The following is a 26,072-nucleotide window of genomic DNA, read 5'->3' as shown; positions in this document are numbered from 1 at the left end:
TTTGAACTGAAATCTATAGCCTACAGGTTCTTTTATAAACGATATACATGTATCATTGTGGGACAATTCTTTACATTTCTGTTATAAACTGTAAATTGTATAAAATCACTTAAAAGTGAACTAGGGTTCTACTAAAACTTGATGAATAGTGTTTTCAAGACGCATCATCAAATCGGCCATATTGGCGGCACTTAACGTAAACAATACTTCTGAGCCAAATGAAACTTGCATATTTTCCTGGTTATTGCTGCTGAAAATGGTCAATTATTGTCGTTTTGGGCTGTACTAATTTTGTCGGACCAGAAAAAACATTTGGAGTACTATAGACTGCTGAACCAGGATTTCCAGGACAAGAAAGTTGACAACATTCATATTTGTTCTTATCATTTCTGGTCAGGTATGTGAAATATTAGGTTAATATCTTAATTAATACTGCTCTTACATATCTTTACCACCTATTAACTTTAGTTTGCCAAAGTATTGTGCCAGTTCCTGCTTACTCTGTCATTCTCTATATGATTTAGCAGCTTCCACACATTTTCTTTTTTTGGTTTAGACAGCATAATTTAGCAGAACAACTATTCAGTGGTACATGATGCAATCAATGCTGTTATTAACATCTGAGTATCGTGCATTTGGTTAACTGACCAAACCGTGAAGTATAAACTCTCTATTGGGAAATGGCAAATATAGCATAAAATGCTCTTTTAGCAATGACTGCGTGATGTCAGACAAGGAAAAAAAAAATGTAACTTGTGATTTCAATAAACCCACATTAACCCCCAAGGTTAATGTGGGCTCCACAGCTCATTATTGTTGTCTTTTCTGAGGTAAATCACATTACATGACTATTTAAAAGCTGTTTGACTGTATAAATGCTTGGAAATAATATTTATGTTTTCAAGTCTATTATTATTTTTGTAGTGTGCCAGCCATCCAATAATGTGGTGGAAAAAACCCTCAGATAGCTATGGTGCAGTATAACACTGCATCTTAAGGACATTTCTTTTTTAAATTTAGCCTATAAGGCAAATTCAAATAAATACAGATATAGTTTACTTTATCCTTTGTTTAGATCATAATTTAAAACATTTTAAATTTAATTAAAAGTTTGTAGAGTGAAGAATATAAACTACAGTATGCATAAATGATAAACATAAATAAAAATAATGTGACTTTCACAAACAAAGGAATTTTTTACGTTTAATAAAACAATCGGAAATGACCTACCTATTGGATTTTTTTTTTTTTAACGTCTACACCTACCCCAACCCTAAACTTAGCCCTTACTATAAAACAAAAACAGTTTTATTGTTGTACAGTGTGACAAAACTAACGTTAGATTGATGTGCGCATGCCCAGTAGCCAGAGCTGTATTCTTTCTAGCATTAACCTTCCCTGGGCCTTCCGACTTAAAGTGATGTCATAAAGAGCCTTCAAAGCAACGTTCTAAATGACTCTTGGTAGATTCAAAGCTTAAGTTTGGTGGATTACTGACACTTTTCTCTGTTGTAGCTCCGTGGTACTTTACCTGCTGACCGGTAGTTTGCACCCTTCAAGTGTAGACCCCCTGTGGTATGTAAAAGCACCTGAAGTCGGTCGGTATAGTTGCCCCCCCTGCCGGGCTGTGGTGAGCTGTAGGTGGGCACGGGGGGCCGTGTAGAGTCGTAAATGACCGGTGTGGTGTGGTGTAGTGTGTTGTGTGTGGTGGGGGGTGTGACACAGTGATTGACAACAGGAGGCCAGGGTGGTTATTCTGTAATTCTGTAATCAAATGAGCTTTAATGGTTTATAGCAACCCCACCGGACCCTGCCCTTCATTAATAATGGTTGTTAATCACTGTTATCACCTGCTATAAACCATATGTATGAGTAAATATAAATCAAATACATATACAAAGTAATGAGGAAAATAAATCACCAAAGAGTTAAAAATACATTCAGTGAAATGCAATAAACTCAGTGCTGAAACGGAATGATTCTTGTGTTGTCTCATGATTTATTGTCTCATGAACTCAAATCCAGCAAGATGTGATGCAGCATCCAAAGACTTCAGTGCATGTTTACATAAATTTATAAAAACATACTATTGCAAAAATCACTCAACCCTGTTTATTTCGACCTGATCACATGATGAAAACATACCTGTGGGATCTTTTTCGCAAGATGAGAAATACATACCAATAGGTACATATCACTGCACTTTCCAACAGAAATGAACACTAGAGACAGTAAAACAGCGAGCATTTGTTATTGTTTTGTACACAGTTATGATTACAGCTCCATATGTTTCACTTTCCTGACGTAACAAACTTGCTCTGTAGCTCAGTCACCACTGAATTTGACAGGATGTGGAAAACCAAAAAAAACCACAAACACTCTTTTAGCACCACTCAGTGAACATTTCACATCAAATATGTCACGAAACGTTCATGGCGGCAAGTATTTCGCATCTTGCGAAAAAGTTCCCACAAGTATGTTTTCGTCATGTGATCAGATTGGTTTTATTGACCGTAGAAATATTTCCCTGGTGAAAAAAACAGCATATGCTGGTAGGTATGTTTTGATGCTGGAATGCTGGTTAGGTAGTTTTTCATGCTGGTTTAAGCTGGTCCTTTGCTGGTTTATGCTGGTCCTTAGCTGGTTTAAGCTGGTCCTTTGCTGGTTTTTGCTGGTCATGTTGCTGGTCAAGGACCAGCATGAACCAGCAAAGGACCAGCATAAACCAGCAAAGGACCAGCTTAAACCAGCATCAAAAACTACCTAACCAGCATCCCAGCATCAAAATATACCTACCAGCATATGCTGTTTTTTTCACCAGGGTTGGAAATAATATTTAAGGTTTTTCAAGTTATTATTTGTGGCGCGCCAGCCACCCAATAATCGCAATTGCGTTTTGTTAGGCCTACTTTTAATATAACACAAATCATAGCCTTAAAATTCTGACAATTTGATCACAAAATACAAACAATGAGTTTTTCCACTCTTTAATGTGGTGTGAGATCACTGTATTTGCCTTAGTTCAAGCAGCATGTGAATCAATCTTCTTTTCCTCTTTTCTACTAGTTACAGCACAAAATAAACAGGAATAAATATCAGAAGACATGTTGAAAAAAATCAGAACAAAATGAATGTTATTTAACTAATAAATCAATCAGTGTTTGAAAATCGTCCATAAAACAGTTTGTAAATAGCATATCAGTCCTAGCCTCAGAAACGCCAACGTTACTTTGCCAAATTATTACTTTGCCAACATTGTTTTATTACTTTCATAAATAATATATATATATATTTGGACTAGGTGGAATTTTCTCAGTGATCAGCTTTATTCACGCAACACAGCAGAACTTTAATCTCGTGATTTTGATGTTATTCTACAATATTACGGTACTAAAACACTTTACTAAATTACTTAATGCAAACACACTTATGGCACAGCGACGGAAACACAAAAGACAAAGAAATTAAAAAAAAAATACTCATTACTCACGTTTTGTTTTAATTAATTTATTTTATTTAATTCTTTATGCAAATTCATCCACAATGTCCTTGGTTTTTAATGTAAGGCTTTGTGTATTCTCAGTGGAAAGAATGGCTACCTTTGATAGTCCTTTGATAAAAGAGAATTAAAATAAAAGAAATAGAATTAAAACAGTCCAGGTGTTGCTGAAGCTAGATGTGATACAGTCTTTTCAACTATCTAGCTATCAACTTCACCGTTTTTTTTTAAATTATTAATTATTATATTATTTGGCCGTACAAGGACTGTTGAAAGGAAAAATGTTGTAGGATTTCAATATAAACCAAGAAGAGACTGTTTTTTCTTTGCTGTAAACAACACTTGGTTCTCGTGAGACTATACTTACATCCTACATCATCTGCTGGAACACCACTCTCTTGTGAACGTCAGTCAGTGAAAGCTAGAGATTACGGTTTATAAAGCTTTAAATATGGATATTTTCTTACAAAAATGCATCAGTTTGCTTCAGAAGGCCTTTATTAACTTCCTGTAGCTGTACTTTTTAAGCTGGATGGATGCACTTTATTGGACTTCAAAGTCTCAACACACATTTACTGCCATTCTGTTTTATTATCATTATGGCCTTTTTTGTATTTTGATAGAAAGGACAGTTGAAAGATGACAGGAAAGCATTGGGAGAAGAGAGGGGAGCAAGATCAGCAAAGGACCTCGAGACGGGAATCAAACTCGGGTCACCGTTAGCACAGTTGCGCCATGTGTCGACGCACTAACCACAAAGCTACTGGTGTCGATATTCACTGCCATTCTAAAGTTTGGAAAAGCCAGGACAATATAACTCTGACTGTATTCGTCTGCAAGAAGAAAGTCATATATATCTAAGATGGCTTGAGAGTGAGTAAATCATGGGGCAATTTTTGTTTTTGGGTGAACTTTTTGCAGCTTCCATGTTAATGTTCAGGACCTGTTCTACTCATCAGCCTGCTGTCCATAAGGTGGACGTCATGGCCGTAAGACATGCTTAGAGTGAAAAAGCTGTGCATGCCCTGGAATGAGAATTGAGAGGCGCGTGCAGAGATAAATGACTGTAATTACACAATGAGGCATGCTGCTTCATTACAGCTGCTGTATATGACACTGGAGGATTAGTCACAAATGAACAGCACACATCCTGCCTTATGCTATCAGATGTGCATGCAAAAGTAATTAAGAGATAAAATTGAGAAGGCAGTTAAGTCTTACAGTAGGATTTTTTCCCTCATTCATATTGTTGAAAAACAGTCTGTGGGAAATGTAGGAGAGATACGCAAAAACAGCTTATATTAGCTGGTGTGGAATTATTTTTAAATAAAAATTTGGATGACTATTTATGACTCAACAAGAAAAACCGAGAGGAGAATATAAAAATCGCCTCAAATATTTTCTTCCAAAACTGAAAAATGACAAATGAGACATTTCTACCTCATAATTATTTAATGATAACAACTTATTGATTCTGAACCAGATGCATTTAACCTTTAAATCTTTAACGGCACATCAGCTGGTATTTATTTGTTTTAATGAGATGCTAACTGGAGAAGAAAGAGTTAAGTGGTTCTGTAAGCTGAGGTCAACTCTCTTGGGAAATCAGTTGTGTTGTGAGGCATTGTGAGTCATATAAGGTCTTATATCATTTATAGTATGCAGTTGAGACGACAGATTTGTTGTTAACTGTTATTTATCTCCCAGAGGAAGAATTAACATATGTCATGTCAATAAAACAGCTACACACACTCTAAAAAAGGCTGGGTTAAAAACAACCCAGCGCTGGGTGAAATATGGACAAACCAAGTGACTAGGTTGTTTTGACCCAGCAGTTGTGTTAAATATTTAACCTATCCTTCTGGGTAGTTTTATTTAACTCAACTATTGTTTCAAAATTACTATATGGCTGGCTTAAAATGAACCCAAAATATGTTGTAAATTAAAAATCAGACACATAATTACTAGAGGCATCAGCAATAATCAAAAGGTGAACATTTAATAATAAGCAATTTAAAAAATGTTTTATTATTTAAATATATAAAAAATCATAAGTGTTAATTTCCAACCTATTTTGGGGTCATTTTAAGCAAGAAATGGGAATGTTACAAATATATATATACAAATATATTTTTGAAATATTTCCATTGCATAAGTATTCATACCCTTATCTGGGAATTCAACTGAATAGTTACACATCTTAATAAAAAAAATATATATATATTATTATTATTACTATTTTTTTTTTCAGACAAAAGTTCCTGTTTATTTCTATTATATTTAATAAGATATCATTTAATCAATTTAAAAATATTTTAATTGTATCTAATTTTTAAATTTTTATTTACATTACAAATTAAAATACAATGTTGCTTGTATTTTTTCAAAATTTTCTATATTTTTTCATGTTTTATGCTGCTGCCTTGTGTTAAACTGCTTTAAAATTTCACATCAGTCTTCACTCCATACACCATAATGGCAAAGCAAAAATGTTTTTTATTTTTTAATATCTTTGCAAATTTATAAAAAAAAAAAAACTAAAATGATTCCATTGCATAAGTATTCATACCCTTATCTGGGAATTCAACTGAATAGTTATGACTTAGAAAGCAGACACATCTTAATAAAAAAATTAAATATATTATTATTATCATTATTATTTTTTTTTCCAGACGAAAGTCCCCGTTTAATTTCCATTATATTTAGTAAGATATCATTTCATCATTTTTTCATCATTTAAATCAATTTAAAAATAATTTAATTGTATCTAATTTTTACATTTTTATTTACATTACAAATTAAAATACAATGTTGCTTGTATTTTTTCAAAATTTTCTATATTTTTTCATGTTTTATGCTGCTGCCTTGTGTTAAACTGCTTTAAATTACTTTTTTTTTTTTTTTACATCAATCTTCACTCCATACACCATAATGGCAAAGCAAAAAAGGTTTTTAACATCTTTGCAAATTTATAAAAAAAAAAAACTGAAATTTTGCATAAGTATTTATACCCTTATCTGGGAATTCAACTGAATAGTTATGATTCTCTAAATCACTTTCTTTCTTCACAACCTGTTAGGGAAATAATATTTCCACCTTTAAAAAATGGTTATATCTTGACAGTATTTACAGGTTTGACATCATGGTTCAAACAAAACTTAGTTTCTCTTGCAGTGTTGATCAGTATTACATTGTATTTACATCTAAATTGGCCTTGTCAAGCTCAAATAACTCAAATAAATCACAAAAAAAGAGCGTTTTTTGAAATAAATAAGTAAATACATTCCAAACATACTGTGACAATGCTATGTTTTATTCTTAGTATTAAGGTTAATAACTCTAAAAAAAAAGTGTTTGCAAGGCTGTTATCACATATTTAAAGTTATTAATAATACTTAAAGAATCAGTCTGTGGAAAAACATTTCTTCACCGCTATTTCGAATAGTTGAATGGATGTATCCTATATTTGTGATCCCTTGGTGGTGGTTACGCCTTTGTAGTTTGGAATATGAGATTGGAAAACATGAGTTTAGCAGTAACCCTTTTTAAAAGAAATTATAATGAAACTTCCTGAGAGTCTATTATTAGAACTTTAATAAAGATGAAATCAAATCAGTGCAGCACTACAATACTTCTAATGGGTTTATAAAGTTTTGTAATTAAAACAGTATCAGTTTTCACTATGACCTTCATCATTTTAGCATGTTAAGCAGCCTATTAAAAACATGGCCACTTACTGAGGTCTGTGTTAAGTTTCACATATCTGAAATGCCCATTAAAGTCATTCGACGCACCGTGTTCAACTCAGTGGAAATGTTCTAATGTCTTATATTAAGATATCATGCTATCAGTCTTATAGTTTGTCTCTCTCAGGTCATCTTTCTGAACTGAATCAGCTCATGTAAACATGCTAGGCTGCTACCAAAGCACTCTGCTTACATTAGCGAGGCCATAACGCATGATAAGACCGATAATAATTCCATGTTTTCTTCTGACTCCCTGTAACATTATCCTGAGACAGGAGGACGGTCATAAATGCAGGAAGTTTTCAGGATTTTGTGCGCATAAGTGGAAGGCACGCTGTAGCAAAGTTAAAAACAATGAATCATTGCAGCTTTGCGTAAACGGTTGTAAATGGCTTTTAACTGTACAGTTCTTCTCTTTGGCTCCTTTCAGTCTGAGAGATGGCAGTGAACTTCTCTTGCCTCTGTCTGTGTGCGTCTGTTTGCCATGTGTCTTTTTTATTTGCTATAGGCTTCACACACAAACATGGCCTAATGCATGTGTTCACTTTAAACAGGTTTTTAGAAAGCTTAACCTTTTTTTTTTTTTTTTTTACCATTAATGTTTTTTAATGGATATAATAGAAATTTGCTTAAAAATAGGGCCCATTCTACCATATTGATTTTTCACATGTGTTTTACTCATAATTTGAATTGCAGTTTATCAGTATTTCATTACATTTATAAGTATATTGGCCTTGTGAATCTCAAAATTTCAATAAGTTCTTGTAATAAATAAATAAATAAATAAATAGCAGTATTTTATATACTCCAAATAACAAATAATAAATGTACAGTGCCGTGCAAAAGTATTCACACCCCTTCATTTTTTTTCACATTTTATGTTGCTGCCTTAGGTTAAACTGCTTTAAATTACTTTTTTTCGCATCAATCTTCACTCCATACACCATAATGGCAAAGCAAAAAAGGTTTTTAACATCTTTGCAAATTTATTAAAAATACAAATTAAAATTATACCATTGCATAAATATTCATACCCTTAGCTGGGACAGTTGAAATGTAGCTCAGGAGCATTAATACTGCTTGTACCTGTTACTACACTTCAAGTTAAAGGAGAAGTCCACTTCCAGAGCAACAATTTACATATAATGTACTCACCCCCTTGTCATTCAAGATGTTCATGTATTTCTTTCTTTAGTCGTAAAGAAATTATATTTTTTGAGGAAAACATTTCAGCATTTTTCTTCATATAATAGACTGATATGGTGCCCCGAGTTTGAACTTCCAAAATGCAGTTTAAATACAGCTTCAAACGATCCTAAATGCGGTTATAAACAATCCCAGCCAAGAAAGAAGGGTCTTATCTAGCGAAACGATTGGTTATTTTCATAAATATAATACAATTTATATACTTTTTAATGTCAAATGCTCATCTTGTCTTACTCTCCCTGAACTCTATGTATTCTAGCTCAAGACAGTTAGGGTATGATGAAAAACTCTAATCGTATTTTCTCCCTCAACTTCAAAATCGTCCTATATCGCTGTTTTACCTTTTTTGTTAAGGGTGTTTGATCTTCTTTGCATGTTTACTTTGAAAGACTGAGTCAGTACTTCTGCAGCGATGTAGGATGACTTTGAAATTATTTTTGAAGTTGAGGGAGAAAATATGGTTTTTCGACAGTTTTTTGACATACCCTAACTGTCTTGAGCTAGAATACACAGAGTTCAGGAAGAGTAAGACAAGATGAGTGTTTGAGATTAAAAAGTATTTAAATGGTATTTTTTAATGAAAATAACCGATTGTTTCACTAGATTAGACCCTTCTTTCTCAGCTGGGATCATTTGGGATCGTTTGAAGTCGCATTTAAACTGCATTTTGAAAGGGGCATCATAGCAGTCCATTATATGGAGAAAAATCCTGAAATGTTTTCCTCAAAAAACATAATTTCTCATTTCTTGGCCTCCTGGCCAAACTGAGCAACTGATGGAAAAGGGCTTTGGTTGGACTGGTGACCAAGAACCTGATGGTAACTCTAGTTGAGCTCCATGATTATATGTGGAGATAAACGAAACCTACAGAGGGACAAACATCACTCCAGTACTCCACCGATCTGGGCTGTATGATGGTGTGGCAAGACTTAATCCTCTTCTTAGTGTAGACACATGAAAACACACTTGGAATTTGCAAAAAAAACTCTTAAAGGACCTTCAGACTGTGAGAAACAAGATTCTCTGGTCTGATGAACCTCAATTCCAAGCATCATGTTGGAAGGAAACCAGGCACTGCTCATCACCTGAAGAGTATCATCCCAAAAGTAAAGTGTGCTAGTATCAGCCTCATGCTGTGGGGCTGTATTTTAGTGGCAGGGACTGAAGGACTCCTCAGAGTAGAGGAAAAGCTCAATGCACCAAAATATTGAGATATTGAGAGTCTTAATGAAAACCCAGTCCAGAGCATTTAAAACCTCAGACTGGGCAGAAGGTTCACCTTCCAATTGGACAATGTCCCTAAGCACACAGCAAGAGTGGCTTATAGACAACTCTGTGAATGCCCCTGAGTGTCCCAGCCACAGCCTGGGCAGGAACTAAATCAAACATTTCTGGAGAAACCTGAAAATGTGCGTCCACCCCCATCCAACCTGACAGAGCTTGAGAGAGAAAGAGGTGAGAAGAAGAATGGCAGATAATTGCCAAATTCAGTTGGGCAAAGCTTGTTGCATCATAGCCAAAAAGACTTGAGGCTGTAAAGGTGCTTCAGCTAAGTACTGGATTAAGGGTATGAATACTTACGCAGTGTATATGTTTCAGTTAAACATACCAAAACATGAAAAAGGGGGTATGAATACTTTTGCAAAACACTGTAGTTTAAAGTCATAATACTGCATCAAATTTTAACATAAGAAAATGTTACAAAAATGATAGTGAAGCAATTCAGGACAGCTGCTGTGTCACACTTGATGAAACCCATTAGACATTTGGTGTAAACTGTGTTTACTTGATATATAATTAAACTTGTTTAATCAAACAAGAAAGATGTGCTCTATAGGATGCAATAATGTAAATAATACAGCAATAAACAAACTATTTTCTCTTTTAACTGCCATGTAAGACATTTTACTTCTTCAATTTTGTTTTCCTGTTCTAATCTGTTTATTCTGTCATGCCTTTTCTGTATACCACTCCCTTTCCCCACATATAGTTTTATGATTCTTCATATATTTTCATTTTACGCCTAGTGGAATTATAACACACAGTCCCACTAAAACCTAAAATCAATACAATTACAACAAGCTCCATAGTAAAAAGGTGTTCCATTATTGATCAGAAAATATAACATCATTCATTTTCATATAAAAGTATCTATATTCAACATTCAAAAGTGTCTTCTGTTGAGTTGAGTTGAGTGTCTCTCTCATCCGCGGGACAATCACCGCGTCAAAGGACATTATTCACGGTCTGGTATTTGTAGAGTTATCATAGCGTAAACGCTCTTCCAATCAGTTTTTGCTTGTATTATCTGCCATGGCTTTCTCAGTGTTTATTCATACTGATAAGCTGAAGTGTGAGTATCAGTATCTACTGTGTGTTGTTTCTCCTCATTGACTTTTATGGTTGTACAGGTTGAGCGACCAGGAGTGGGTGACTCCAACCAGATTTTACAACAGAAGCTTTAGTAAATGTTCCTGTAAACTATATGTGTAATATAAACAGAGAAATGAGCAATCTGTACCAGCAGATGAGTTCTTACACGCTGTCGGCTGATCATATTTATATTTGATAAAGAAAATGTCCTCAAGAAAAAAGCAATGTGCTGAAGACCACTGACATTTATGCAATTTGTAGTCTTTATGCCTTTTATTAGCAGCCAGGACTTGAGGATTTACACTTTAATCTATTCCTGCATTTATAGGAGCTTGGAGAAAAATTGCCCATGTACCTTTAAAAACAAATATAAAACCTGATTTCACAGGGAAATGTAGCTGTTTTATGAGGTGGCAATTTCAGATAAATTCATTTGATGTGAATTGTATAAAAAAGGGATTTTTGGGGAAAAAAGGTAAGCAGGAAGATCCATCCATAAACAAACCACTACGTGTAGGTATATTAAAACAAAAACATATGAATAAGATTGTTGGCCAACAATTCATCAAAACGTTACGAAATGCAATGAGACTGTATTGAACTATTCTACGTGCAAAAGATGCATTCATATGTTGGAGGAAGATCTAATATATAGTCTAAAAACAAGCTAGAGGACTAATTACTTAGTTATTGAGTGAAGAATAGGAGTTATTAGTAGAGTATAATTAATTAATGAATCAAGGAGGTTGGTGAGTGGGAAAAAATAGCAATTTTAGCTACTATTCATAAGAAGAATGCAGATATATATGTACATGACTGTACCTGATAATTAATTATGCCGTTATAATAAGCAATATAATGCTGCAGGGATGACATATTTTTGTAGGTATTTTAGCAGTTATCTAGTTTCATTGTCCTGAAGTTAGTGGGTTTTTACTTTTTTAATGGTTTTAAATAGTTTTTGGTTTAATACTTTTTTTTGCATGTTTTATTCTACAGCATAGAAACATCAGTAATACCACCTTGTAATTTTTTAAAAGCTTTAACCAGTGCCTAAATTTAGATGGTTTTCAGGGACATTAAACATCATAATCCAGGATCTATTTACTAGTCTGCTTTCACAGCCTCATTATGTTTATAATCTTGTAAACTACTCTAACTCAGACTTTCAGGGAAATGTTACAAAAAACAAAAAAACAAAAAAACAAAACTGACATAACAAACACATAAGAATCACAAACTTTTGTTGGACACAGACTATTTACTGTAATAATCAAAAAGCCAATGAAAAAATCATATTGGGGGTTTTGAAGAGGAAACCAGGGTGATGCTAATTTCTTGGTTGACCCCAAAAAAATCACTGCAACAATCTATTAACACTGTAAACCAAAAAAATAAAAAATAAAATAAATAAATAATAAAATAAAATACAGAAATATGTCAACTCCAGCCTGATTTCATGAGAAAATGTAACTATTTAACAAGGTGGTGTTTGCAATTGAATTTGTATTGAATTTGTATGAAATCATGCTATTTTAGAAAAAAAAAAAAAAAAAAAAAAAAAAAAAAACATTAAGCATGACAGTCCTAATTGTCAGTGGGGTGTGAACAGGTCGTACAAATTCATATGAATTATCCACCAAAATGTAAAATAGTTATGAATTATCAAAACAGGTCTTACAGGAAAACAAAGTATGATTTAGTATATTCTTCACCCCTAACCCTCCCTTAATCATATCGCTGAGGCATAAGCAGATCATACAAAACTGAACTACTCAGAAATTAGACACCAATTCACTAAAACCAAAAACTAGTTACAAACTGCCATGAGATTTTGTTGATCTGTTCATCCATACTATTAGCAGATTATTAAATTTCCCACTTTCCCAACAGTTACAATACAACAGAATTGAGTTGTTTGTCAATATTCGTAATTTGAAGAATCTGATAATTAGGGTGGTCTCATTAAAACACTTAAAGATTAATTCCACTGGCTAGTTAACTGATCCAGATATTGATTAACCTCCCCCTGCCTTCGTTAGTAATCAATGGCGTATAATTAACATTTCCAGATCTCATTTTCTTCCTGATTCTTTATTCTAAATGAATGTTTGTTATTTATAGATTTGAGAGAAATTCTTTTCATCAAAAGCCCCATGTGCGAAAGGACACGTTCACACACAAAAGATCACTTATTTATCCAAACAAACGGTTTTATCACATCCTTTGTACTTTTCGGTTAATGTCGTGGTTTGTGATACTAAGACAATAGTGTACAAAGATTGGAATTGTACTTTGTTGGACGCAATCTGGATTAGCGAAGGTCAAGCGGAGTCGAGCCACGTTCGCTACGTGTTGCACGCATTCAGCACGCACTGTGTCCGCTCAGATGCGCTCTCTAGCGGGTTTTATATGAGCAGTTTTCTATTAACTTATTTAGCGGGAACTTTAATACAACGTGATTTATGAGTATTGCTTATTCTTAACCTCTAATATTTATTTTCAACTTTTCATATTTAATTTACCTTACCTGGGTGATGATTATTCATCTGACGCAACATGATAAAAAAAAAGCTGTTTTATTTAAAATTAGACGTTATATTTGTAAATTAAGACAGTATGGTCCTAAAAGCCCCATTTATATTTGCAAAATATAAAATGGTGAATAAAAAGGTGTATAAACCATCAAGGCCGTGTTTTGTTTTTCCACATTATAGGAGTTTTTATAATCTCAGTGCTAAAGAATTTAATAAAATCAAAGCATATTAAAAATAAAACAGTGTTTTGTTTCCATAGAAGGTAGCCTACTGTAAATTTCGACTGATGTGTCTTAAAACACTGATCTAATCAGAATTGAGTATGAAATGAAAATACTGTTTTTCAGTTCAGGTGCGTATTGGTTAATAAATCATTCCAAGTCGAAAATACAGTACATAGACACCATTGACAACTATTATCCTACATATTTACATGTCATAGACCACATCTTCTACTGTGAAAATGGCAGTAGCATGGTGAAGGCACTTGAATACAGCATTGTGAATATGCTCATGTGTGTTGAGTTTAACTAGTGCCCATTATGATGATATTCACAATATTTACCTTATTGCTGAATTCTGAAACAAACTGACAATACTGTAAAAAAAATGACAATACTCAATTAATTTCCAATCACCAACTGTTGAGATTTATTGTTGAAAACTATTGGCTGGATCTGTATTTGAATTACCTACTCTCAGTTCATTTAATTTTAATCCATATTATACAGCAGTCTTGTTAATGTTCAGAGTACTATAGATATTGTGATCATATGGTTGAATAGCTTGTGCCAGTGACTCATTAGTTTATCATTAACACTCTGGTTGTGTGTAAGTGCTGGGTGGGGTTTGGACCTCCCTCTGTGGTCTCATGAGCTATAAAAGCATCATGGTTTGGTGAGAGAGAAACAGATCAACGCCAACGACCAACATCAGCTTTACGCAATCCATCTGGGCCTAAACATCTACTGTAGAGTAAGTAGTATTCAGCTTCTTTCATTCTTTAAAGCAAAGAAATGAAATGACATTTTGTTGATTATAACTTAAATGTAACTGCACTGGAATCAGGACCATGGATAGCTCCATAACAAAATGCATCAAGTGAACTTGACAAAACTGTTTAGCGTTGAGTTTAATATCTGTTGAGAATATCAGTTTGACATGCATTCAGTTTCTGTAGACTTTAGCACTTGCTCTTCAAAGTCCATCTGAATCAAATGTACACCTACTTGTATGAATCCCAAAGGTTTTCTGTCTGTGTCTTGCAGATGGCGAGTGCACTGAGATCCTGGACCGTGCCTCTGGCTCTTGCGCTGTGTGTCATAGTGTGTCTCAGCAGCCTGGCTGAAGCTTACCCGCCCAAACCAGAACCTCCAGCGGGAGATGTGGGTCCAGAGGAAATGGCCAAGTACCACACGGCTCTAAGACATTACATCAACCTCATTACACGACAGAGGTGAGGCTACAGTTACCTATGCATTACCTGTGTATATTTACATGTGTCAGAGCAGACTGTGGCAGATCAGTCAATATTAGAGACTAATAGTTGCTGATTACTTAATAATAACTTTTGTTAATAACACAGTCCTGCATTTTGAAAAAAATAAGCAGATTTGCAAAAAAGGCTAATATTAAATCATTTGATGGTGCCAAATTCAAAAATATCAATAAAAAGTTTCCATCTTGTACTATATTTTTAAAATTATATATATCAGCTGTAATGCATTTATCAAAATAAAAAAGCAGTCAAATGTCAAAGGTTTAAGTTTTAATGACAAAAATAAGTATTCAAATTGTACTATCTGTTAAGGAAGGGCAGAAAGTAAATAATTAAATGTCAAAGAACTATACATATACAAAATCTGTAATTTTCTATCACTGTTTGTTTGTAGTAAAAATAACATAGATGTAGCAGAAAAAAATGAGACATGTTTGCATGTTTTTTTCTGTCATTGGCCATTATTTTAACCTTGAAATCAGAATTAAACATTAAATAATACCTCATTCATAAATATGAAAATTGTCTAAGATTTGTACATGTAGTTGTAATCTGACTCAGAGAAACATAGGAATCATATCGAAAGCACCAGTGCTATAAAATGCACATCATACAGGCTTTATTTTTGGAATCAGCAGCCCAAAATTAATCAAATTAATGGATTTCATTCAGCAAATATGATGGGTGATGTTTTTGTTTGAACATTATAAATGCAATACTCCAGAATGTACATTAACTAAATGGAAATGTCATGAAACTTACATTTTTCTTTCATACATTTGGTAAAACTATTTGTTAACATTGTTTAATACATTAGTAATCATTAATTATTAATAAACAAAGCTTTTACAGCATTTGTTAATGTAGATTAATGATAAATTCTGAATATGTACATTTAAAGTTATATTATAAATGAACATTAGTTCATCTATTAGAAATAAACATCAAAGATTGAAAAACAGTATTTGTATTAAGTAACATTAACTTTAATTAATAATGTTATTAAAAATTGTTCAGTAGAATGAATTTTGTAAAAGCATCTTGAATAAATAATCACACTGGATTAAATGTGACAAAGTACGTAAGAGGCATTTTACAAACAATTTATACAAGAAATTTTTCCCGCTCATGTTTTATGACCGAAGCCCATTCAGATGATTCTTGAAACATGATTCTGTAGAAAATCATCACAAAACAGCTAATGGCCCAACAAAGATTGATGATAATGGAGAGTATGATGCCTATATTAATGGCACCATTTCTAGCACATCTCTCTCATATTGACGTCATTTACGGAACTACTGTATTGCAGTTTTTTATATCCTATTTTCCAGTCACTGGGTTTTTACTTCAGCCTGTATTACATTTGTTATGCAGGTACAGTTATAATATTAAATATTAATACCATAGTAAAAAATACATAAAAATACAAAAAAAAAAAAAAAAAAAAAAAAAAAAAAAAAAAAGAAAAGAGAGATATTCAGCTAGCAGTCAACAAAACATTTCTAATTTTCTTTTAGTTTAAGTTGATGTACTAAAATAACTAAAAATATTGGAATAAAATTATATATATTTTGAACAGTAAGATTTTTTAAGGTCTCTTTTGTTCACCAAGCCTGCATTTATTTGATCCAAATAAAATTGTGAAATATTTTTACTCTTTAAAATAACTGTTTTATATCTGAATATATTTTAAAATGTAATTTAAAAGCTTTGATTCCAAAGCTGAATTTTTAGCATCGTTACACCAGTCACATGATCCTTCAGAAATCAATCTAATATTCTGATTTGCTGCTCAAAAACATTTATTATTATTATGTTGAAAACATAGTAGATTTTTTTTCAGGTTTCTTTAATGAAGTTATCTTTTGTAACATCATAAATGTCTTTATCATCACTTGCTAAATATATATATATATATATATATATAAAACTGACTCCAAGCTTTTGAACGGTATAGTATATAATATTCCAAAAGCTTTGCTGTATTTTGGATCAAATATATGCAAGCCTTGGTGAGCAAAAGAGAATTCTTTGAAAAAACATTAAAAATCTTACTGTTCAAAAACTTTTGACTGGTAGTGTATAGACATTAAAAAAAATATAAAAATGACAAAAACATTAACAATATTTGAACAAAAATTGCTCTTGGTTCCTGCTAAGGTTCTCAAGGTTCTTATTGTTTATAATGCTCTATTATTATTAATCTGCTTTGAGGAATGCAGTGTTATGAAAGCACTACACAAATAAATAGAACTGATTTGAATTTAGTCCTAATGTCCCAGGCGAATAAACTCCATCTATTTTCCAGTTTAAACAAATCCACGTTTTTCAGCGTTAATGGTTTTACCAGACTGTGCGTTGCTATAGTTTTATCTGAACACTCACACGTGTGCGAGGGGTGGGCTGAGTTGCCAGATATCCTTCAACCTGTACGCAACCCCTCATTATTGTGCTGCGCGTTAAGATAGATTGTTATTAAGTGGGATTAACATGTCTGGTAACGTCTCTGATGATGCATGCTAGAGATGTACCCTGATATTTTCTGCAACGAGTTTAACCTTAAAAGGCAGTAATTAAATGACGATCATGTGTTATTTTGGTTCTGTTTCTTGTTGATTTCTTTATATTTGTGAATTGATCTACAATTATTGGGAAGATCACTCTCTTTTAGTTAAATCAGAATGTTGGATTGTAATTGTTTTTAGTGCTTTTTGTTCAAGCCAGAATCACTAAGCATATAACTTGTGCTACAGACTTGAATGACACATGAATTAATGCACAATTCTCATTTGTTAGATATGGGAAGCGATCCACCCCTGAGGCCGCTGTGGCTGAACTGCTGTTCGGCGAAGATGAACAGGACGTCAGGCCCCGGTGAGCACTGAGGGAACATGCTGGAATATCTTCGTTTTTGTAGTTTTCTATCACTGCATGTTGTATTTAATCACAGAGATACAGATGCTCAGTCAGTCGCAGCCAGTCCGGACATATTCAGACAAACCCCTGGTGGAGATATTAAAATGATTGTTTTTGTTTCTGTGCAGGGTGGAAGACTTGTTATGGTGATGTGACTCCTCTCTCCTCTATAGCTGGTGCCAGGGCTTTCTTCATCCATCCATCTCTATGATAATAAATGAGTTTACTGAACAGCAGAAACCAGCATGAGCCAAAACCTCATCAAATGAGGCTCCAAAAACACCTCATGATCTGTACATCTCTGTCAGTCTCTTTCTCTCTCACTTTCTTTTTTCTCTCTCTGATGATTTGATTTATGCTTTGGGAAAGACAATTGTAAATAATTTATTATTCAACGACAAAATTGACAATAATAAAGAATAACTGAATGTTGAACCCTTGATTCTTCTCTTCATTTATACTTTTTCCTTTTTGTAAGCTGTTTCTAAACTGGTGTCTAAACTAGTACATCTGTCCACTAGATGGAGGAAATCAACAATATTTCTACATTTTAAATATTTGACCATCATGAGTGTTTAATGAATCACAGTTTGAAACTTTTTTTGTTATTGTTATGAGGTAAATGAAACTAATATATAAAAATAACATTTCACTGAACAAAAAAAAAAAGAAGAAGCATATTTTATGAACATTCTTTAAGGCACATTGTAAATAACCCACTGTGTTTAAATACGTCGTATAAAATGTAAAAAAAATAAAAATGACGACGAAAATACTATCAGTGAAAATAGTCCACGGTTAATAATCTTCCATGCTATTACCATATATTTGGATATAATGGCATGGTAATGGCATTTTTTATGTCAAGTAGCCTAACTAAAGATTCAGTACCATGGTACTCCCTGGTGAAAAAACTAGCATATGCTGGTAGCTATGTTTTGATGCTGGTTAGGTATGTTTTGGTGCTGGTTTAAGCTGGTCCTTAGCTGGTCTATGCTGGTCCTTAGCCGGTCCTTTGCTGGTCTATGCTGGTCCTTAGCTGGTTTAAGATGGTCCTTTGCTGGTTTATGCTGGTCCTTAGCTGGTTTAAGCTGGTCCTTTGCTGGTCTATGCTGGTCCTTAGCTGGTTTAAGTTGGTCCTTTGCTGGTCTATGCTGGTCCTTAGCTGGTTTAAGCTGGTCCTTAGCTGGTCTATGCTGGTCCTTAGCTGGTTTAAGCTGGTCCTTTGCTGGTTTATGCTGGTCATATTGCTGGTCAAGGACCAGCATAAACCAGCAAAGGACCAGCATAAACCAGCTAAGGACCAGCAAAGGACCATCTTAAACCAGCACCAAAACATACCTAACCAACATCCCAGCATCAAAACATAGCAACCAGCATATGCAACTTGCTGTTGGTTATAATTGTTATTAATGTAATTTAATAGTATGTAAAGACGGAGAGACTGCGGTATATGGTGAATCGCTTTTAAAGCCGTAAAGGTCTGAGTGATTTGTGACTGGGTAGAAGAGGTGATGTGATGGGGTCCGCAGAGAGGCGTGGAGTGTGCTGCCCCTTTAAGACTCACAGCATCTCAATACAACAAAAGCGCATCGCCGCCGGTCACAGACGTGATGTAAAGCGGTTACACAGATTGTTTAAATCTTCGTTTAGTTATCAGGTGATGAGAAACTGACTGAGTAGATGATTTAGTTGAAAGTGTTCTGTGTGATAACACTGCTGTCTGTTAGACTCACTGGTTGTTGTGTTATCAGGTGTGTTTGCGGTAAATAAGACGTCAGTTTATTGTTGGGTTCGAGAGCTCATGGATTGTACGCGTTAATTCAGCGACCGTCATCATGACCATCGTCTGCAAAAAGTGAAAGACGTGCACTGCTGGTTTATTTCACCCTGTCAGACATCACAGGTGAGTCAAAGACGTTCATGACAGAAACAGCTCATTACACCGCTTTCAGCGAGGGACGCGACAAACAAGTAGGCTATAGAGTTTGACCCGGACTGAATCTGAATCTTGTTTTACTAAAATAAGTGTTTATCCGAGATGCTCGCACAAAAATACCATGGTGTTACATGGGCTTTCTGGACGTTTGGTAATTAGATTTTTTGAAGAAGGCTATTGGAAATTATTCAGTACCACTGAAATATGTGCTTTACTGTCCAATATAATCACTGTACCATACCTCGAATAACTAAATACGTTTAGGCTATTTTAAAAGGAAAAGGATATTACTCCGAGTATGTATGTATGAATGATGCATGAATAAATAAATAAATATTGCAGTTAATTAACTGTTGGGATAATGCACAATGACGTCACCTGAAGACTTTGTAAGATTTTTTTTTAACACTGGTTTTATGAGCTTTTATTATATTTTATTCGTTTTCCCTTCATTAGTGGTTTAAAAAAGACCATAGCTGTTGTAAATTGCACAAATATCAACAGCTTTACTGCATAATGCTAAGTCCAAAGTTTGTTTTAATGGACTTTTTTTCTGTGATTATTATTATTATTATCATTATTTTCAAGCAACTTGTTGTTATTGTTAATCCTTAATATATTTTGTTCCATTTTATTTTATCTTTTCTCTTACAGTTCTGAGACAGTGTCAATAACTTTTTATGTTATTATTTGTTAAGTTGAATTGAATTATATGTATTTGTATCAGGGTCATAGTTAACTAAAAAAACTTTACAAAAAATTACATTTTAAAGTATATCAAAATAGAAAACAGTTTTAAATTTTAAAATTTTTAAAATTTTAAATTTTAATATATATTCATTAAATATATATATTTAGAAACCCTTAAACTTATTTGGCTAGTTGGACAACATTTTGAATTTTCAGTTAGTTTAAAAAAATAAATATATAAATAATAAATTATATTTAATAATATATATTAAATTGTATAGAAACCGTTAAACTTATTATGTTTCAGCTAGTTGGCAAGGCAACATTTTTTATTTAGTTTAGCTTGATACTGAAATGGTAAAATAACTAAAACTAAAAATGAAATGTAAATTTCATGAATATGTGACCATATATTTGTAGCAATATCCAAAAATACATTTTATAGGTCAAAATTAGTCATTTTTATTTTGTTCCAAAAATCATATTAAGGATATTAAGTAAAGATCACGTTCCATGAAGATATTTTGTAAATGTCCTACCTTAAATATGTCAACACCTAATTTTTGATAAGTAGAATGCATTGCTAAGAACTTCATTTGGACAACTGGACAATTTTTTTGCACCCTCAGATTACAGATTTTCAAATAGTTGCCAAATATTGTCCTAACAAACCATACATCAATGGAAAGCTTATTTATTTGTGTATACATTTCAAAACCCTTTCTGACCCTTATAACTGGTTTTGTGGTCCAGGTTCACATATGAACATATTTTACAACAAAAACTAATAAAATTCACTAAACAACAAAATTTGAACTAAACTTTATCTAAAATTAAAATAAAAATGGATATATAAAAACTAATTCTAAATATTAATTAAATTATATTAATATTTTAGTCATATTAAAATCAAACATTTTTTAATACTAAAATAACACAGATTTGTATTTCTATTATTATTTTACTCTTATTATTTTTATTTGATTTTTTTTTCTCATTTTGTTGTAGTTTTTGTCCCGATGTCCTATTTTGAGCTATTTGAGTCAGTTGTCTGGTCTTTTAACATGTGTTTGCTGGCTTGCATGGGAAAGTCGACACCTCTTCAACTCCCACGTTCATTTCTGTGTCTCATTCATAAACATGACATGACCTCTCTGCTTCTGTTCCACTCTGTGTGTGACAGCTTTACCCACGTGTGCAGCTCCAGGGACTGTTTCCATGAAAACTGGTGATGTATCAGTGCACTCAATAAAATGAAGTGACAATGCAAGATGTGGTATTTGACCTCAGAAGGTCTAAGCTGTTATAAGCTCATATTTCAGATTCGATTGATTTAGTTTTTATTGTAAAATGAGTTTGGTTGCAAGTCAATTTACGGTACACGTCTTCGTCTCTTCGAGTGATGAATACTATACTGTGGGACATCAACATGTCACTCAGTTGGCACATTTTTGTACACCAGGTGGCACAACAGCTGCCCAAGAAGAAAATTTGCTTATTTAATTATCTGTATGTAGACACACAAAAACAGACCGTGAACACTTCTGACCACAGTTCGTCCTGAAACCGCTTACTTGAATAATGTACATCACGATCACGTAACACAGAACATCAATTGCATTTCTAAATGACATGCCTAAGCGCAAAGCAGCACTATTAACAAGATTTACTCTCTAATTTTCTAGTTCTTTTGCTCCATTCAAATACCCTACAGTACAAGCTCTTGGGATTTTGTGTGTTGCCAAGCAACCGTCGCTGCAGCTGCGCAGCCGGAGAGCTAATGCTACAGTGCTGTTAGTGCTGACCTCCCACTGTCATCTGCTGTCCTGACTACTTTTGGTTAAGCTAATTGAGCTTATGTGTGTAACTGTGTGTGTATCTTTAACACAGCTGTAGCTAATTTAGAAGCACTTGTGCGCAAGTCATGAGAAAATTCATGATAAATTATTGTACAAGGAATACAAGGAATCATGCTGAGAGGTTCTTGATATAAGTAGAAATTATAATTACTGCCTTGCCTTTGGCTAACAGTAGCAAGCAGCAAATCATGTGCTGTCAGTGTGTATTTGGCTGCTCAAACGTGTATAAATTTTCCAGCAATATGTTGATTGCAAAGGATGTTGCTGGAATTATTTATTTTGAATGTTTAAATTTCAAATAGCAACATTCTAAATTATTGTTCTAAAACAAAACAGTTAGTGTTCTAAACTAAAGACTGAATTAGGAGCTTAATAAGAGCTATTGCTTCTTATTAAAAGAAACAAAGGTAACACTTTATAATAACGTTTGTTGATTTGTAAGCCATTTATAAGCAATTAGTTAATGATGAAATAATCATTTACAAAACATTTATAAAAGATTACTAAGTGATATGCTAACAATTTGTGTATGATTTGTTAATTCATTTACAAGTAATCTACAAGTTAATAATTAACTAATCATTTACAAAACATGACTACACATTCATAAACGATTCATAAGTGATATGTTAGTATTTTTACCTATGCTTTGTAGATTAAGTTATAAAACATTTACAAGTGATTAGATAATGATGAACTAAAAATTTACAAAACATCACTATAGGTTCACAAATGATTAAGTAATATGCTAACGATTTACAAATCTGTCGTAAGTTATCTTTAAAAAAATAGCATATCATGAAATAATCAAACAGATCCTTAGTCAATGGTTAATACGTTACTAGTTAATATATTATTAATCAATTATAAATAATTGAAATGTCAATCATTGAAATGTTTACCCACCATTGAAGATCACATCATGAATAAATCATTTACAAATCTTTCTGCATCCCCTAATGCAGAAACAATTCATCAGTTGCAAATGTTTTACTCATCATTCGTAGATCTTTCCCCACCAGTGTGTATACCCACACAACCTGTAACCGGCAGGTTTGTAAAACATATACAACTGATGAGTAGCTTACACTTTAGATTAGGGGATGCAGAAAGATTTGTAAATGATTTATTTATGTGTTTACACAACAGGTTTTGAATATTTGTTTTGTGTACTGCAATGTAAGGGCTGACTGGTGAGGGTAAAGATGGTAAACACATAGAGTATTTTAGCTCTGTGCACCTGATGTGATCTTCAGTGGAGGGTAAAACTGGTTTACATTATCACTAGATCCCACACACTCCACACAGAACACAAGTCTGTGCTGATGAGAGAAAGGGTTTACACGTTTATTCACTTGACAGCAAATCATTTATTATTAAAAAAGGAATAAAAAAAGAAAATAGTTTTAGAGTAATTGCATTTTTTTGTGCTTTTCAACATATCACTTATTAATCATTTATATACACATATAGTCATGTTTTGTAAATGATTAGTTCATAATTAACTAATTACTTGTAAATTAACTTGTAATTGACATGTAAATGAATTAACAAAACATACACAAATTGTTAGCATATTAATCATTTGTTAATGTTTTGTAAATGATTATTTTATCATTAACTAATCACTTATAAATGACTTACAACTGAACGTTATTATAAAGTGTTACCGAAACGAATAGAAACAATTGAATGTGAATGGAAACATATGATTTTTTAGAAAACTACCTTCAGTTCCTGAAAAATGTAAAACCCACATAAAGTTCATTTAAAATAGTCTGCAAATATGCACTTGCAGTATATTACTTAAATGAACATTCAAGTCACTTTTATGTGTGTTCACACTAAGGTTCACTCTTTACAAGAATTAAACTGTAAAACGTACAAATGCTTATTCAAACCCCCAAGCTTTTAACATTTCCAATCCTAAAGCTTTTTTTTTTTTTTAGAAGGATATTGGTGAAATGCTGTAAACTTCGGTCCAAAATATGAAATTATGTGAATGTAAATTGTGAAGTGAACCAAGTGCGCATTGCATTTTTAGCTGCGTGTTTAACTCGCAGTGTTTGCAGAGACAGAGTTAATGAGAAGCAGCATTTACTATGATCTGAACCGCTCTGAGGGTACGTTTTTGGATGTTTCATGCACAGACAACAGCGTTGTCAAAATGATCCTCATTTACGCAGATCCGCGAAAAACAACTAAAAATGCTGTATTATGCATGGCAAGCCTGTAGTTAGCGATGTCACATTGTAAAGAAACACAGAGTGCGTGTGCACATATTATGGAAGCACATTTCCGCTACTAAATAAAAAATAAAATAGGTAATTGTGACTTTTATTTCACAATTCTGTTTTTTTTTCGCAATTACTAGTTTACATCTTGCAATTCTGACTTTTTTCTGAGAATTGCATGATATAAACTCGCAACTGCGTCATATAAAATTCTGAGACATAAAGTTGCAATTCTGAGGAATAAAGTCGGAACTGCAAGATATAAACTTGCAAATCTGACTTTTTTTCTCAGAATTGCATGAAATAAATGCAGTTGTGAGTTATAAAGTCAGAATTCAGACTTTTTTCTCAGATTTGTGAGTTCTCGAAATTGTGACTTTACCAGTCTTTTTTTCCCCCTCAAAACTGGACTTATATCTCACAATCAGAAAAGTCAGAATTGCAAGTTTTTAACTTCTAACTTTATTTCTAGCAACTGTGAGTTTATATCAAGCAATTCAGAAAAAAAGTCAGAATTGTTTTTATATCTTACAATTCTGAGCAAAAAAGTTAGAATTGCAAGATATAAACTTGCAATTGCAAAGAAGTCAGAACTGCAATATAGTATTGTAAGTTTTATCTCGAAGTTCTGACTTTATTCCTTGCAATTGCAATTTATATCTTACAATTGAGAAAAAAAGTCAGAATTGCAATTGCAAAAAAAAAAAGTCAGAATTACAAGATATAAACTCGCAATTGCAAAAAAGTCAGAATTGTGAGTTTTTATCTCGCAATTCTGACTTTATATGACGCAACTGCAAGTTTATGTCTCACAATCCTGAGTTTGTATCATGCAATTCTGTGAAAAAAAGTCAAAATTGTGAGATCAAAAGTCGCAACAGAAATAGGCAGTGGCAGAAATAGGTGTCCATGACATATGTACATATGCCTATAGACTGAACGTGTAATGTTCAGTAATATGCGGATGACATCACCATATTCACAAACTTGCGTTCTGTAGTTTACATGGAGCTGATGATGATATAATTTTCAAAAATGTGCACTTTGAAACCTGTTTTCAAAATTCAGCCTTTTTAGGCCCCCCAAAACACTGTTGTCATGTAAATAGATGGCCAGAACACATAAAAAGTTGACCATTTTTAGTTAAAATTTATTTTCTCTAAACACCCCCTGAAAACACAGAATTATAAGCTGTGCATGCACAGCCTTAAATTTGATCATTGTAATTTAATAAGATATGTTGCAATTTCAGTTGTATTTGAAATAGTTGTGCTGGCTCATTTTTTATTCTGATATTGCATTTTATTTAATTATTAGCTTTTCAACAACTTACAATCCCCCCTTTGGAAAACCCCTCTGTTCTAGTGAAAAAATGATTTTCTTTGTAAAACATTTGAATAAATCCTTAATATTTTATTTAGTAGTAACTGTTTTATAAACGGCATCTCATGTTGTGCTAAATTATGAATGTAGTAACTTTTTTATAGTAACTTTTTGAAGTAACCCTATTTATTAGAAAATGTACCCCACATCTTTTGCTCAAAAACCACTGCTTGATGTAGATTGTAATTA

The 26,072-nt window shown here is 33.1% G+C and overlaps 2 protein-coding genes across 2 annotated transcripts in view; both read left to right on the top strand.

Annotated features, from left to right (window-relative positions):
- The first annotated feature begins 14,284 nt into the window (after positions 1 to 14,284).
- Positions 14,285 to 18,213, top strand: pyyb (peptide YYb). Its single transcript, XM_051124550.1, has 4 exons — positions 14,285 to 14,336; positions 14,630 to 14,817; positions 17,659 to 17,736; positions 17,907 to 18,213. Exons 2-4 carry the CDS (start codon positions 14,630 to 14,632, stop codon positions 17,926 to 17,928), a joined length of 288 nt encoding a protein of 95 aa, XP_050980507.1. The 5' UTR covers positions 14,285 to 14,336; the 3' UTR covers positions 17,929 to 18,213.
- Positions 18,214 to 19,302: 1,089 nt separating this feature from the next.
- The window catches only part of mpp2b (MAGUK p55 scaffold protein 2b), a 51,581-nt gene continuing 44,811 nt past the window's right edge, over positions 19,303 to 26,072 (top strand). Inside the window, exons 1-2 of the mRNA XM_051124800.1 lie at positions 19,303 to 19,438; positions 19,533 to 19,684. The gene's annotated coding sequence lies outside the window, so the exon portion shown is untranslated. The remainder of the gene's footprint in view (positions 19,439 to 19,532; positions 19,685 to 26,072) is intronic.

This window comes from Labeo rohita, chromosome 12 (genome assembly GCF_022985175.1).
Source record: "Labeo rohita strain BAU-BD-2019 chromosome 12, IGBB_LRoh.1.0, whole genome shotgun sequence".
In the NCBI taxonomy this organism is placed as follows: Eukaryota; Metazoa; Chordata; class Actinopteri; order Cypriniformes; family Cyprinidae; genus Labeo; species Labeo rohita.
Note: the sequence above shows the minus strand (reverse complement) of the source record. Positions and strands in the feature narration are given on the sequence as shown.